This window comes from Alnus glutinosa, chromosome 3 (genome assembly GCF_958979055.1).
Source record: "Alnus glutinosa chromosome 3, dhAlnGlut1.1, whole genome shotgun sequence".
Taxonomy (NCBI): domain Eukaryota; kingdom Viridiplantae; phylum Streptophyta; class Magnoliopsida; order Fagales; family Betulaceae; genus Alnus; species Alnus glutinosa.
This window is the reverse complement of record NC_084888.1, coordinates 37,915,014-37,930,798: the sequence shown is the minus strand read 5'-3', so window position 1 is coordinate 37,930,798 and position 15,785 is coordinate 37,915,014. Positions and strand designations below refer to the sequence as shown.

Genomic DNA, 15,785 nt, shown 5'->3' with positions numbered 1-15,785 from the left:
TTTGTAATTATTTTCAGCTTTGGGCCAAGCTCGTGATATGAGAATGAGAGTCTTCTATGAGACGGTCACATGTAGGGCTCTGGAGAATATTGGAATGGGCCACACCACACCACACCACACCCCATCCTCGTAGGGCTTCGAAAGAAAAGGTCTACTGTCTCTGTAACAAAAAGAGCGTCTTAGGGTTTGTGGCTCAGTCTGAGGAAATCAATTGCCGGACATAACCGGAAGCTCGCCATGGGGAGGAGTGAGTACATTGTTTAGTTTGCGCACTTTCTTTCTTATGGTTCCGTTTACTGTTTCGATTTACGATGTACGATTTACGATTTACGATTTCCAACCTGTTCTATATCTCTCTGTCCTTTTTCTTCTGTTTTCTTTTTATTTTCTTTTTGTGGAATGAACATGCATTGGTTTTGAATCCCAATCTCGTTGCATTTTTAATCCGTATTATATGTTTGCTTGATCCCTTTTGTTATATTCACTTAGATTACGATGTATAGGACCCTTTTATGTTTTGCATATGAGTTATGGTTTGATGTTGTGGAGGTGCGCCTTTCTTTCCCTGGAGTTTCACGTGTGATACAGTTTTTAGCTATCGAAAGATTTTGGTGTTCACGTTAAGCTTTTGATGTGTATGCGGTGCTGATTTTTGTTATTATCAGATCTACCTTTTAACCATTGGTTTTGGGCCTTGTAATTGTTAAACCCATAGGATATATGAATGTACTGATACCCAGTCAAGTATTTGGTTTCAAAGTTCGAAACGGAAGTTACTTATTTAAAAAAAAAAAAAAGGTTCTGAACCGAAGTTATATTGTGTACTACGAATTGTTAGAACTCAATTCAATTGCTTGATTTCCCTATATATGGCTGTTCCCTTTTTTTTTTTTTGTTTCGCATTTTCATTTATGATAAAATCTTGTGTCGACTTTTATACTTTTTTGTGCATATGGGGTAATGTGGTTGATTTCATATTTCGTTATGAAGTCACCATAATTTATCCTTCTATCTCTAGAATTGATTATTTTTTATGAGCATGGTATGATAATTAATTGTCTTACTCCGATTATATCATACTTATCATAATTTGATGCTTGCCGCTGTTGACACATTTCTAGGACCTGCAAGGTGTTATCGGCAAATCAAAAACAAACCCTACCCAAAATCACGATACTGCCGTGGTGTTCCTGATCCTAAGATCAGAATTTATGATGTTGGAATGAAGAAGAAAGGTGTCGATGAGTTTCCTTTCTGTGTCCATCTTGTGAGCTGGGAGAAGGAAAATGTTTCAAGTGAGGCATTGGAAGCAGCTAGAATTGCCTGCAACAAGTACATGGCCAAATTTGCTGGCAAGGATGCATTCCATTTGAGAGTGAGGGTGCATCCATTCCATGTTCTGCGGATCAACAAGATGCTCTCATGTGCTGGGGCTGATAGGCTCCAGACTGGAATGAGGGGTGCTTTTGGCAAACCACAAGGGACATGCGCAAGGGTTAGCATTGGTCAGGTTCTCCTTTCTGTGCGCTGCAAGGATAGCAACAGCCACCATGCCCAGGAGGCCCTCCGCCGGGCAAAGTTCAAGTTTCCTGGCCGTCAAAAGATTATTGTTAGCCGGAAGTGGTACGTTTTTTTTTTCTTTTTTCTTTTTATCTTTAACATTGAATTATGCATCTTGTGAATGTTAAATAGGATGTGCAATTGAAACTCTTTTGAGCACATTACCTTTGTATTTAAAGATTTTGTAACGTGCCACCCAGCTTAATTTATAGATCCCAGTTGCAGGAGACCTTTAAAAATCTCCTAGAGTTGTAATGGAATCTCTCTCTCTCTCTCTCTCTCTGTTTATGTGTGTATTTGTGTGCTGGGTTGGGGGGTGGAGGGTGGGTGGTGTTAATTTGTAACGCTCCGGTCCCACATTTGGAAGATGAATAGTTCACATATAGTGGATGAATTATAAAGACACTGATGGTTGTTAAGTCTCACATTGGTTCTTTACAATGTGAGATTGGGCTTTTCTAGGGAACTCCAATTGCAACTTGACTAGTTTTTCTAGGAAACTCCTAGAGTTGTAATGGAATCTGTGTGTGTGTGTGTGTGTGTGTTTGTGTGTTGGGTTAGGGGGTGGGTGGTGTTAATTTGCAACACTCCAATCCTTCATTTTGGAGATGAATAGCTCACATAGAGTGGATGAATTATAAAGACATTCATGGATGTTAAGTCCCACATTGGTTCCTTACAATGTGAGATTGGGCTTTTCTAGGGAACTCCAATTGCAACTTGACTAGTCTTGTTAGAGTGATAGCGCATATGTGGTTAACATTTTTTCTGGGTTATACATAATTCCCCTCTTTTGAAACTTGTGAAAGATGTAAAATTATTTGCTTTTCTAGAGTTTGATCTTGGAATGTTTCTCATCATTGTAATTGATTTCCTTCAGGGGATTCACCAAGTTCAGCCGTGTCGAATATATGAAGTACAAGGCAGAAAACAAGATTGTTCCAGATGGTGTCAATGCTAAGGTAATCCTAAAACTGCACACCTATATGTACTTGGCCACTTACCCATGTGCATGTACGCATACACAACATATTGGAGTGAAAAACCATTTATGTGAACAGTGCTCCTACTCCATTTATGTGAACAGTTCGTTAACAAATTTCATTCAAAATTGACTTTCTCAAGAAATTCACTTTGCCCTAGATTGAGGCGTTTTGATAGCACTAGTAACTTAGCTTCTTTTTTTTTTTAAATGGATTCTGCAGCTTCTTGGATGTCATGGATCTTTGGCACGACGTCAACCTGGGAGAGCTGTTCCACCTCCCACCGCCTAGACCATTCCGCGCCATTCATTGCCTGAAAATAGCAGGACTTACTCTTGAGAATTTTATGCAGAAGTTTTGTCTGAGAATAGTATTTGTGTTTTGCTACTCTATTATATTAAACTTTTGTTATGTCAATCTATTTGTCTTGTTTACCCGTCTATTTTGCACTTGCTGTGTGTGTGTGTGTGTGTGGAACAATCCTGAGGTTTCCTAGTTATATTGCAGTTGAATGCTGTGGTTTGCCTGCCGTTTGTATATTGTGGGTGTCTCTTTTTCCAAAGTCTATGGTGTTGATAGTTTGGCGATTATTATGCTCGAGGATCTTGACCAAATTTGCATATGCATTGTCAAATCCTGCAATCTATGGAGCTGACCAACGTCAAATTCCATTGATTAGGATTTTTTTTTTAATGAAAATGGCGCCTTAACAGCTGAGGATATGCGTTAATTCATGTATTGATGAAAGAGATGTACTCGCTCTCTCGCCATGGGTACCCATTGAGCAGGATGCTTCTCCGGGTGTATTTTCTAGGCTCATGTTCAACTTGAAAGAAGTCGGGCGTCTCCGTTATTGACAAAATAAGAGAGGGGATGACAAATAAAAAACTTATCCAAATAGCCCTAGAGTTTTGAAAAGAATTAATAAGGGCATGTTGGTAGGATGATGAATAAATACAAGAATGCAATAGCTATTCCTAGTTGGCTTGTGTACCATTACCATGGAATGTCTATTTCCCTAAAAAAAAAGGAATAGTTATTCCTCTTAAAAAAAAAGAAAAGAAAACCGCTAGTATTATTTTTTTTTCTGGGCACCCAATTTTTTTTTTATTTAAAAAAGAACAGAAAAAAATAATAATTGTTTGGGAAATGATTTTTAGATTTAGGGTATTCTAATAAATTTGATTCAATTACAGTGAAAAATATTGGTGTTTTGTCGCCAAACAAAAGAATAAAAATATCATTTCATTCAAACTTTTTATATTCTTAGTAATATATAGGCGGTAGGTGGTTTAATAACGGGGTGACCAAACCACTTACAAAGTTATAAAGGATGGTTTGACTACTTCTTATACATTGTAATTTGATAAAATCAAGAGTCATATTTTATTAGAGTAATGTTAGAAAGTATATTTTTATTTTATAATTATTTTACAATACTGATGTACCAGTTCCAACCGACTCTTGAATTGGTCATTATTAAAAAATATATATATATATATATATATAAAACTTAATTGAGATTGGCATGTGGGCATTGCCCCATAAAAATATGGTAAACATAATTTCTCGTCCTTTTTTTTTTATTTTTTTTTATCAATTGTTTTTAAGGTTTTGCTGGCGCTTTTGTTAATCGAGTTGGTTTAGAATTAGAATTAGATGATTAAGTATGGTTTAAGCAAAAAAAAAAAAAACAATTAACACTCATACATAACCAGTTTAAACAGTTACCAGTTATTAGAGGAAGGAAAAGATAAAAGGCACGAAAATAAGAGTTAACAAGAGAACAGAAAGAAGAAGAAGAAGAAGAAATTGTTGTTGTTGTTGTTGTTGTTGTAAGATATATGTATATATATATTTTGCACCCGCACCGCTGAAAGTTGAGTTTGTGTTTGATGAATCTAATTCCTAAACTATACATTGCGTGGTAGAATAGAAATGTCAAAGCCCTCAGCAAGAGTGATCCAAGGCGGCCTTGTCAGGCTTCTTCGCTACAATCATCATCTTCTGTCCAAATCCAATCGATCCTCTTCGTCTTCTTCTTCTTCTTCAAACGCAATTAATGTCTTCACCTCTACCATTCGAGCTTACTCTTCTTCTCTTGTACCCTGCAATTCGAGAACCACCTTGATCTCCCAATTCCACTCAAAGCCCACTTCCTCAAATGCCCTCAATCCTCACGCATTATCTTCCTCTACCAGAAGCTTGCCCTTTCTCTTGAGAAAACCAGCTCATAACCCTATTTCTTCTACAACTGGGGTCGGGGTTAGGTTATTCTCCGTGAATTCACCAAAATTTGCCAAAAGGGTCTTCTTCGATAAGCCCGCCACTGCGATTACTTCCACTTTCTCCCGCTACCGCGAGGCAATCGGGTTGCAAATTGAGGCTTTCTTTAAGAGGAACTCTCTGTTTCTGATTGGGGCTGGAGGAGTCTTAGTTTGTGCTTTGCTCTGGCGGATTATGTTTGGAGTAGCAAGCACCTTCGTTGGTTTCTCCGAAGGCATGGCTAAGTATGGCTTTCTCGCTCTCTCTTCTGCTATCGTCGCTTTTGCCGTAAGTTCTTTTTTAATTCAAAGCAACCCTGTTATCGTTGTTGACTTCTTCTTGTTATTATTAGTATCTTCAATCAATCTGCAGATAGAATTTTTTAACTCTCATTCTCGTTAGAGAAATGTTTAACCTCATTGCTTCCAATCTGATCATGCACCAACGGATAGTGTGTTTTGCTGCATTTGCTACCTGTGGTTCTCCATCTCAGTTGGCAACCTAACTCCCTTAGAAACAAGCATTAGGCTTCAATGCTAGTTCTGTTCTTATCTTACTTTTGGGTTTTTCAGTATCGCGACTTCGATTTATTTTGTTTTGTAAGGGGCACTATAATCTCGTAAATTGATATCTGAATTCACATCATACTTGTTAGGGGATATGCACTTTTTTGCAGTTTTCTACTATTTGAGGTTGTGCAATCGATGAAAATTGTCTGTTCAAACAAGGGAAGAGGGTTGTTTCTGATTTCCTGCTGAATAGAGTCTACTTGTCAATTTTAATTTAATAAAAACCACAAAACCTTGCAAGTTGTGATGAATAATTTGATTCAAAACTTTGAAATGTAATTTTATAAGGTTTGCTAGGACTTTTTGGATTTAGAAGTACTTAAGAAATTTACTGCAGTAATCAATTCATATTTACTTTCGGGGCTATAGGTTGAAAACATTCACAGATGAAGAAAATCTCTAAGAATGGTGTGCATGCTAGCAGGTGGGGCTGAATTCCCTTGATGCCATCTTATGAACCCTGTGATTCCAAAGGCAAACTGGTTGATATTTTTTGCAAATAATAAGTTTTGAATCCAAAACCTCCAGCCACATTATTCAGTAGGTCATTCTGTTGCATCATTTGGGTCTCATCTGTAGTGCATCTTTATAGTCCAGACACAAACCCTCATGTAACTCCCATATGTAGGACCTGAAATTTGAATTTTTAATATATGTGGATCAACTATTACCAGGAAGAAAAAGAAATGTGGATAAACTACCGTTGACATTGTTGCTGTTGAATGCCTTTATTATGGATCATAAGTTTTTTTTTTTTGTTACTTGAAGGGCCTTTATATCCGCGCAAGATTCACAATCAATCCTGATAAAGTTTATCGAATGGCCATGAGGAGGCTTAATACATCTGCTGGGATCCTTGAGGTTATGGGTGCCCCTCTTACTGGAAGCGACTTGAGAGCCTATGTAATGTCAGGAGGTGGGCTTACACTAAAGAACTTCAAGCCAAGTCGTAGGAGCAAGCGGTGTTTTCTCATCTTTCCAATACATGGTTCTGAGAGAAAGGGTCTTGTCAGCGTTGAAGTCAAGAAGAAAAAAGGCCAGGTTTGCTTCTGTGCTAGCCACTCTCCCTTCATTTCTCACATCAGACGAGTCAGTGGAACATTCTGTGTTTGTATAAGTCAGATATGCTTGTGCTTGTTATTCTGCCTCAACATCTTCTTGTAACATCAAATGGGAGTGTTTCTTGAAGTTCCAATGGTATTTTTGTCCATAGACTGTTCCAGGTCGCAATTGTTGAGACATGTGACTGCTAGAATGGTTTCATGTTATGTTGCAAGAGTTAGGTTCCACATATTCTTCTAGTCAAATCATGCTGCTGTTAATTCCTTTTTTGGTCAATTGGGGGTACAATAAGCCTATGGACTACATAATCCCAGTGGATGGAGTATTCGATCCCAAGCTTTGGGTATGATGGCAAGAGATTTACTAGTTGAACCAACTGGCAACTTCAATTGGCCCTGCTAATTCTATATTTCATTTGTTTCAGGCGGAGATATTGAATGCCTTCTCTCAAACTATAATCTGAATGTTACTGCAGCTTTAGTTAATAGGAGATGGATATTTGACAGCTCAACCAATTGATAACCAGGCTAAGGCATGCATGCACACACAGAGATAGCCATACACATGCACGCCCACAAGTAGACAGACAGACCATCAGACAGATAGATAATGGTTCATTACATTTCACTTAACTATATGTTGTAATTAGAACCTTAACTAATTTTCTCCAGCCTCCTCTCATATATAAACGTCTAGAAGTTGTCTTTGCATAAATCACTAGGATCTGCAGTCTTTTTCTTCTGATATGGTCCTATGGAGCCAGGAACTTGAAAAATCCAGTTTTATTTTTTTTATAAAGAGGAAAAAGGATGCATATAGGGAAACACTTGAATGCTCTGATTATGCTTATGTAAGTATTTGGTGTCATCTTTTTTCGCAGTATGATATGAAGCTATTGGCAGTCGACATTCCCATGGCATCAGGACCTGAGCAGCGATTATTTTTGATTGGGGATGAAGAAGAGTACAAGGTTGGTGGTGGACTAGTATCTGAGCTAAGAGATCCTGTAGTGAAAGCGATGACAGCAACCAAGGAGTTTGATGATCTTGACCAAATTGAAGAAGAGGAGGACGCCGAAAGAGCACTCCAGGAGGCAGAAAGGAAGCACCGTGAAGAAATTGAGAAGCTTGAAAAAGGTGGATCGCAGTGATTGCTTCTTAAGATTTTCCTATCTTTCCATTCTGTTCTGTTTTGTTTTACCGCTGGAGCTCTCTAAAGATTCTTGAGGTTTTGACCATCTCAGATAAATGGAAATGGTATAGGGGTGCCTTGCATCTGTATCAAGTAGAGCTTTGCAAGGTCTACATTACCTTGAGCTGCTATGTCCATCTTTGGAAGTTTTATGCATTTTTTAGTATTACAGTTGAGATGGACCGAGACAAATAAAGCTTACAGTTGAGGTAACGTGCCCAACAACTGACATGGAAATTATTTTTTGAAATTTCTGATCATCTTACCTCGTTGGAAATCATTCTTTTTTGAAGTTTTGTCATCTTATTGCATCAACAATTCTTTTATTTTTTGAACTGTCTGCTCTACAAAGTTGTTGAAATGACTTTTAGGAATAATAGCAACTGGGTCCTGCAGTGGTTTCCAGTAACCTCTTTGGATGTCTTGTAGGGGAGAAGGTGAGGTTAGAAACACTGTTACTCCAACTGAATCATCATGTTATACCTCCATAATGATCCTTCTAGGTCTCCCAAAAGTAGGTGATGTCTGAATTTGGGACTAATTGTTATAGTCTTTTAACTTTTTAAAGATCTTAACGGAAGCTGTTGATAAGAGGTAAAAACAGTTTGAACTACTTCTAGGAAGTATTTGTTTGAGGTTCTGAATCGGTTTAGAGCTCGCTGTAGTTATTAGTCATCTTTATTGGCAGGCTGTAATAAAATGCGGCTCCATTTTTTAGTCCTACGATCCGTTTGGTCGTAAATGCGAGGAAAGGGGAAGGAGGGAAGGACAAGGAAGACACTCGTTTCTTTATAAAAACCATAAACAAAACAAAACTTCGCTTGGGAACTGGGTAAAAATGGAAGGGAATTCGTGAACGGATCTCTTTTTTAACCTCTCTCTCTCTCTCTCTCTCTCTATCTCTCCCACCTCAAAATATCATTTGTCAGTCCCTCTTGACTGCCTATATTTTTTTTTTGAAAAAAAAAAAAAAAAAACCCGCAGAAGAGAGGTGGTTATCTATGCTCCCTTCTTCCTTCCCTTGGGCTCTTACCTTTTTTTCCTCCTTTATTTCCTTCCATCGGAGGAGGGTTGAGATTGGACTTGGAAGATTGAGAGTCAAACTGTTATGAAATTTGGAGAGGGTTCACAAGTGTGCCTCCGCTGGATAGTAGATAGTATGTTGAGATGAAATTTCATGTCCATGAATGTTGATCGAGGAGTTGCAGCCAGTCCAGTACGTATATGGTTAATAAGCACAAAGAAGTTACTCTTTATCTCTGTCCTATAAGCTCTCATGCACTTTTACTAACAGTGACATACTCCGTCTGCGTCTACTGGCATGCCGCTATATATGTTAAACTGAAGAAGCGTCGACCTTATGTAAGGATTAACACCAGTCACCAGTATTAAGGATTGGATCACAGCTGGGTGCTAACAGCCAACTACCATCTTATCATATATATATATATATATATATATAAAAAGCTGAGTTTTTTTTTTTTTCTTTTCTTCTTAGAATAGCATAGAATGGTGACACGTGGTATGAACCCATATTTTTTAGTGACTAAATCGGTCCTTCAAGTACTGAACCGCTCTTTTAAATAAAATTGAACCGGTCTATTTAATATATATCTCTCTCTCTATTAATGATACAAGTAGTTTCTCTCTCAATTAATAATACAAGTAGGACTCTTTTATGAAGACAGGTGTTTTTTTAGTATTTTATATTTTTGGTTGAGATTTAAATATGTTTTCATTTTGTTTGTGAAATTTTTGGTTGAGCAATTCTTCATTTGAATGTTTATGAGTTTTTTTTTTTTTTTCCCCGTTCATTTGCTTTTTCTAATGTTCAAAATTATATATAATTGAAATATAATAGGTATGGAATCGACAATATAAAAAATTCCTGCTAATTTTCTATTTTATGCTTTGATAATCAAAATCATGGTTTTTTTTTTGCTATTTTTCTTCTTCATAGAAATGCTTTTAAAACATTAAAGAGTTAATTATAAACTATTCATATGGGCACAAAGATTTTAACATGTTTTAATTTATATAGATTAAAATAAAATTAAGGGTTTAATTTTTTTAATATATTTGAATGTTTAATGGTTTTTTTTTTTTTTTTTTTTTTTGTATGATTCACTTAAAAAAAATTTTTGAAGTGTTTTTCTACTTTTGAAAGCTAGCAAAATAAGACAAACATTTATTTGATTAAGCATTGAACGTAATGTGAGAGGATTTGTTTGATTGCATTAAATGTTGAGTGAAAAATTTTGTTTTTATTTTGTAGGATTTGGCTCAGGTGCTGTAAAAAAAAATTATAGCACCATCTTGACCATTGATAAAACTACAGTATCTATGCTGTAATATTTGAAATTTAGATTTTCTTTTTGCTAATTTTTTTTTTATATACTTCTTTTCGTTATAAACTACACTTACATGACCAAATATTTTTTTTTAAAAAAAAATTACTTTTTTGGGGTTAAAATAAAATTAAGGGTCTTAACTTTTATTGTGTTTTTACTGAAAATTGTGTGATATATATATATATATATATATATATATATATATATATATATATATATATATATATATATATATATATATATATATATATTTTACAAACATTTTTTTAATTTATAATGAAAAAAAATACAATAAAAATGCGTTAAAATTCTAAATTTAAATTATAGTGAAAAATCCCTATGAGCTAGTTCTTCTATTATGGATGACCGATAGCGGTTGGCATTGGTAGCATGCATTATTGTTATTGTTGAGTCTCACTCTAATGCGAGTTTAATTTATTGCCTCCTGGTAGGTTTGGGAACCCTCTGTCGTTAACTTTCTCTATTCCGTAAAAGTACTTGGAAAATGACACCAAACTAACAAAATTCATGTCAACTGCCACTACAAACTAACAATATATATATATATATATATATGGGAGCCTATTTATATAGGGTCTCAGGCATGAATTAAGGAGTTGGCTAAAAGTACTTTACTTTTAAGGGTCCTACCATGTGAGCCCAAGTTGTCTTTATTAATAGGCCTTTTTTTTTTTTTTTTTTTTTTTTTTCAATTTTGGTGGAGCATCAAGTCAAAACAAGGAATGATGCGTAATAATTTTCCTTTGTTTTTAATCAACCATTTCTAAATTCATCTTCATCATCATCATCTATGTTTTTTTTTGGAATATTTGTAAAAGAAATTGGGGTTAATTAACTTTTCTCCCACACTTATTTACAAATTGCCCCAGGAACTGACACCTGTCAGATTTAGCCAGCCGGATTGAATTACCATTTTTAAAGAAAAACCTGACACCTGTCCCTCTCTGCTTCGTGCCATGCAGGCAAGAAGGAAGGCAAGCAATTTCAATTAATTTTATATCTCTTCCTAATTTTACATTCTCATAAATGGTAAATGAATAGCAACAAGGTTAGTTCTACCAACAAAAACCGTCACCTTAAAAGGCAGCACATCACATGTCCGTTTCCTTCTTTGTACTCGATCTCTGCTCTCTCCTCCTAACCCGAATACCATGATAGCCACGCATGACGAATGCTTTCTTTTCTTCTTTTCGTTCTTCAATCAAATAATGCTACCATATTCTTTTCGGTTACGACGGCAAGGCATTTAAACAATGCTGCTTGTTGGTTGGGTAAAACAGCTTTAGAGGCGCATTTCTATTTTGTTTTTTTTTTTTTACCTTTGCCGACATCGGTGCTGAGAGATGAAAATTTGTCTTTTTGGTTTTCCTTCCAGATATTTTCATTGCTCTCTCTCTCTCGTTGATAGTGGAAGAAGCAACGTGGTTGCTTGTTGAGGATGGAAGAAAACTGGTCAATCTGAGAGCTAGCTAGCTTCAACTGCATGCGCAGGCACTGATTAGTAAGTGAGTAATTTGAGAAGAAATTTTTGCTTCTGCATTGTTGTGTATGCATGGGAATGTTTAAGCCATGTGTGTTGCTTTAAGTCTTAAACAGGGCCTCTCTCGTTTTTGGGGAGAAAGATTTAAACAAAATGGAGGCCACAGGAGTGCTACTAATTAATCCTTTTAAAGGTGGCCGGAAAGCGACCGAAAATCTTGTTTTTTATCAGGACTTTGGTAGTGTCGCTTTTCACAGGACATAACCGCCAAAGTTTTTGAAAGATCACTCAGATTTTCATTTTTAATTAGCTGCAGGTGCAATAAGCTTAATTGTTGATATCCTTAATTATGTTTTATTCTTCTGTAATGTTCTATTGGCGCCCATTAGAAAACTATATAATTAATTAATGCTCGGAGAAAACAGGCCAGCTATTTTAAGCAGACGATGCCGATGCCTTCCCTTTTTACCCAACAAAGAAGAATCACACTTTTGCTTTTTCTTTACCATGACTTTGTTTATATTTTTTTCCTTGGATTCTTTATAATCACTTTGCTTTTGTATGTCGATTTTTTATATTTTTTTTCAAAGTTCCAAGTACTGAATACGAGTTGCAACTTTTCTTTCTTTCTTTTTTATAAAAAGGTGCTCTTTTGCTTTCCCAAAATAAAAGAGTTGAGCTGGAAAGCTGTTTAAAGAAAAATCCACTCCATGTAAAAGAAGCTTTGGAAATGCATGTTCTCTCTCAATAACTAGGAAACCTCAGTGTTGTACATAGAAGGTTAAGGAGGATCCTTCACTTACATTCCTGTCAGATTTATGGAACCTGTCTCTTGTAAGTGTTTTCAAATATCATGGTGGTTTATATTTCTTCATTGACTTGTTCTATATATTTTGTTCCTCGTAATCTTTAAGGAAAAAATTACCATGCAACTTTTATTCTCCATTGAATAGAATAGAAAGCTATAATTTCTAAATGAAAAGAGTGAATAATTTGCTCTGTAACTGCTACGCCTTCAAGTTAAGGCAACATCAGCAGTGAATTTCTCCAACAAACACATCTTCAGTTGAGTGGTTCTTTCGATGCTTATATTAGAGGAAACTGTTGGACAGTAGTTTTGTTTTGTTTTTTTTTTTTTTTTTTAATTTAAGGTGGCAAGCAAATGATCCCCGCTTCCCCCAAAAACATGATCAGCTAACTTTGTCTAATGGTTTTCATCTTGCTGAATCAGGAGAACATCAAGAATTAATTGCTGAGGTCAAGACTCAGCATAATTTCTTCATTTTCAAACGGAAAAAAATATATATCCATGAAGCCCCCCTCCTTCATTGCCATGCATATGCTCTTTCTCTTCATACTCGCTATCTTTCCCGTGATTATTATTGCCGACTTAAAATCCGACAGACAAGCCCTCCTTGATTTTGCTGCTGCTGTCCCTCCTGCCCGAAAACTCAACTGGAATTCGGGAGCTCCAATTTGCAGCTCTTGGGTTGGCGTTACTTGTAATTCAAATGGATCCCGTGTGATTGCCATCCATATTCCAGCAATTGGACTATATGGCTCCATCCCAGCTAATAGCTTGGGGAGGCTAGATGCACTTGGATTCCTTAGCCTCCGATCTAACTACCTCAATGGAAGCCTTCCTCCTGATATCCCCTCCATTCCTTCCCTCCAATACTTATACCTCCAGCATAACAACTTCTCTGGTCTATTTCCTGCCTCTCTCTCCCCCAAACTCAGCGTGCTAGATATCTCCTATAACTCCTTCTCTGGTAATATACCACTCACAATTCAGAATCTGACACGACTCGCAGTGCTGAATGTCGAAAAGAATTCCATCTCTGGAGTTATCCCCAACCTGAATCTCCCAAACCTCAAGCTTCTGAATCTGAGCTATAACAACTTAAATGGCTCGATTCCGTTTTCCCTCCAAAAGTTCCCATCTTCTTCATTTGTTGGGAATTCTCTATTATGTGGGCTGCCTCTCAAGCATTGCTCTACAATCTCCACTTCACCTTCCCCTTCCCCATCTCACTCGTCAAACTCTTTGACGACCCGACAGAACCATAATTCTATATCCAGCAAGAAATTTGGCCTTGGTTCTATTATTGCTCTGGCTGTTGGGGCCTCCGCAATGCTTTCTCTCCTAGTTCTGATCATCTTCATATGCTGCCTGAAGAGGAAAGCTGGTGATGGTGATGGTGATGGCATTAATGGCAAAGGCGTATTCAAAGGGAAGGCCTCTCATAGTGGAAGGAATGAGAAGCCTATGGACTTTGGGAGTGGGGTTCAGGAAGCTGAGAAGAACAAACTGTTCTTCTTTGAAGGATGCTCTTATAACTTCGATCTTGAGGATTTATTGAGGGCTTCAGCCGAAGTTCTTGGAAAGGGGAGTTATGGAACAGCCTACAAAGCTGTTTTGGACGATGGGACTACAGTGGTAGTGAAAAGGTTGAGGGAAGTTGTTGCCGTAAAGAAAGAGTTTGAGCAACAGATGGAAGTTGTAGGGAGGATCGGACAGCACCCAAATGTTGTTCCACTCCGCGCTTATTACTATTCCAAGGATGAGAAGCTTTTGGTTTACAACTACATGCCTGCTGGCAGCTTGTTTGCACTCTTGCATGGTATGCTTAAGCTTAACCCTGTTAAATCCTATCATTTTATTACTGGACTTCTGCATTTCTTTTCCATTGGTCCCAAAAGTTTAAGCCGATAATAAATAGTGAATTCAATCATTTAATTAATATTTTAACACTCTCTTTCACATGTAAGTTCAAAATTCTCCTAAATACATAAAATACAACACATGAAATATTTAATTGAATTAACAAATTAATGACGGCAAATAAGGTTGAAACTCAAGACTTGTACTCTAATATTATGTTAAATCGCTACTTATTCGAAATAGGGAAACGGGGATAGATCACCCAATTAGATATTGATATATGCAGACCGTATGCTTCTTTTGTTGTAATCTGCTTAAACGCCAAGGCAATAGGCATTGTCATGAATCAAACTTGCAGTTGCAGCTTCCAAAAAATGAAGCTCTACTTGGCTGAACACATGAAACATTCAGTCAAACGTGTCTTTTGTCTAACGTCATTGGTAAAGATACCATATAATTTTTTTCCCACTCTTATGTTTCCACACATAAAACAGGAAACGGGGGTGAGGGAAGGACTCCCTTGGATTGGGATTCAAGAGTCAAGATATTCCTCGGAACCGCCAGGGGAATTGCCCACATCCATTCTGAGGGTGGCGGTAAATGTAGCCATGGCAACATCAAGTCCTGCAATGTCCTACTCACTCAAGACCTCGATGGTTGCATCTCCGATGTTGGCTTGACTCCTCTAATGAACTTCCCGGCTACCATTTCCCGAACCACAGGATACTGTGCGCCGGAGGTGGTCGAAACACGGAAGTTCACTCAGAAAGCTGATGTTTATAGCTTTGGTGTGCTCCTCCTTGAGATGCTGACAGGCAAAGTCCCATTCCAACATCCAGGACACCATGACGTGGTTGTTGATCTCCCAAGATGGGTCCGGTCTGTTGTCCGCGAGGAATGGACAGCTGAGGTTTTTGATGTGGAGCTGCTGAGACACCAACATGTTGAAGAGCAGATGGTGCAGATGCTTCAGATTTCACTGGCATGCGTGTCAAAGTTGCCTGACATGCGACCCAATATGGATGAAGTTGCCAGGATGATAGAGGAAATTCAGCAATCTGAGGTGATGAACCGCCCATCTTCTGAATCTGAGTCTAATTTGCAAACCCCATGAAGCCTTCTAGTATTCGATCTGCTAAATGGAACTAGCTAAGACTGTTTCGGTACTCAGCGACAGCTATTTTCATCTAATTTGGAAGGCAATATGGATATATGCATGCCACCGCTTAGTGGTAAGGCTTTCTTCATATTGTGCACTCATGTATGAAATAATCTCCAATTCTAGGTCTTGTTTTAAGATTCTTAGTCTTACTACCATCAGAACAAACTAGTAATTAAATTTGCGTGTAGTACTGGTAAGCTAGTAATTAAATTTGTAGCTATATGTGTAGGCAGTTTGGATGCCAACATAAACAATATGTGTAGGCTTGGCTTGGCTAGCTGCTGCCTGCTGCATATATCAAGTTGTTGCCTTGGATCTGAATTGAATAGCCAGTTTTCTTTTCAGTTTTAAACATCCAGACCACTTTGATTGGGCTCGTTTGAATATTAAGAAAATATTAGAATTAGGCCGATATGCTCAACAAAAGCCCATCTTTACTGCATAGGCACTTTTCCTTCCAGCTCAATTCTTAAATT

The 15,785-nt window shown here is 37.3% G+C and overlaps 3 protein-coding genes across 5 annotated transcripts; all 3 read left to right on the top strand.

The window, feature by feature from the left end:
* The first annotated feature begins 88 nt into the window (after positions 1-88).
* LOC133862220 (large ribosomal subunit protein uL16-like) lies at positions 89-2,985 on the top strand. The gene is made up of 4 exons (XM_062297990.1): positions 89-247; positions 1,122-1,623; positions 2,441-2,522; positions 2,766-2,985. Exons 1-4 carry the CDS (start codon positions 238-240, stop codon positions 2,832-2,834), a joined length of 663 nt encoding a protein of 220 aa, XP_062153974.1. The 5' UTR covers positions 89-237; the 3' UTR covers positions 2,835-2,985.
* A 1,341-nt stretch (positions 2,986-4,326) lies between these two features.
* Positions 4,327-7,890, top strand: LOC133864719 (uncharacterized). Its single transcript, XM_062301128.1, has 3 exons — positions 4,327-5,096; positions 6,146-6,418; positions 7,320-7,890. Exons 1-3 carry the CDS (start codon positions 4,482-4,484, stop codon positions 7,587-7,589), a joined length of 1,158 nt encoding a protein of 385 aa, XP_062157112.1. The 5' UTR covers positions 4,327-4,481; the 3' UTR covers positions 7,590-7,890.
* A 3,232-nt stretch (positions 7,891-11,122) lies between these two features.
* Positions 11,123-15,653, top strand: LOC133862885 (probable inactive receptor kinase At5g58300). Of its 3 annotated transcripts, none has more exons than XM_062298796.1 (4): positions 11,123-11,273; positions 11,378-11,503; positions 12,714-14,106; positions 14,642-15,653. In XM_062298796.1, exons 3-4 carry the CDS (start codon positions 12,792-12,794, stop codon positions 15,259-15,261), a joined length of 1,935 nt encoding a protein of 644 aa, XP_062154780.1. In that variant the 5' UTR covers positions 11,123-11,273; positions 11,378-11,503; positions 12,714-12,791; the 3' UTR covers positions 15,262-15,653. The 3 variants fall into 3 exon arrangements, with proteins under 3 accessions (XP_062154780.1, XP_062154781.1, XP_062154779.1); XM_062298797.1 differs by having other exon boundaries at positions 11,378-11,507; XM_062298795.1 differs by lacking the exons at positions 11,123-11,273; positions 11,378-11,503 and adding an exon at positions 12,149-12,316.
* Positions 15,654-15,785: the final 132 nt, after the last annotated feature.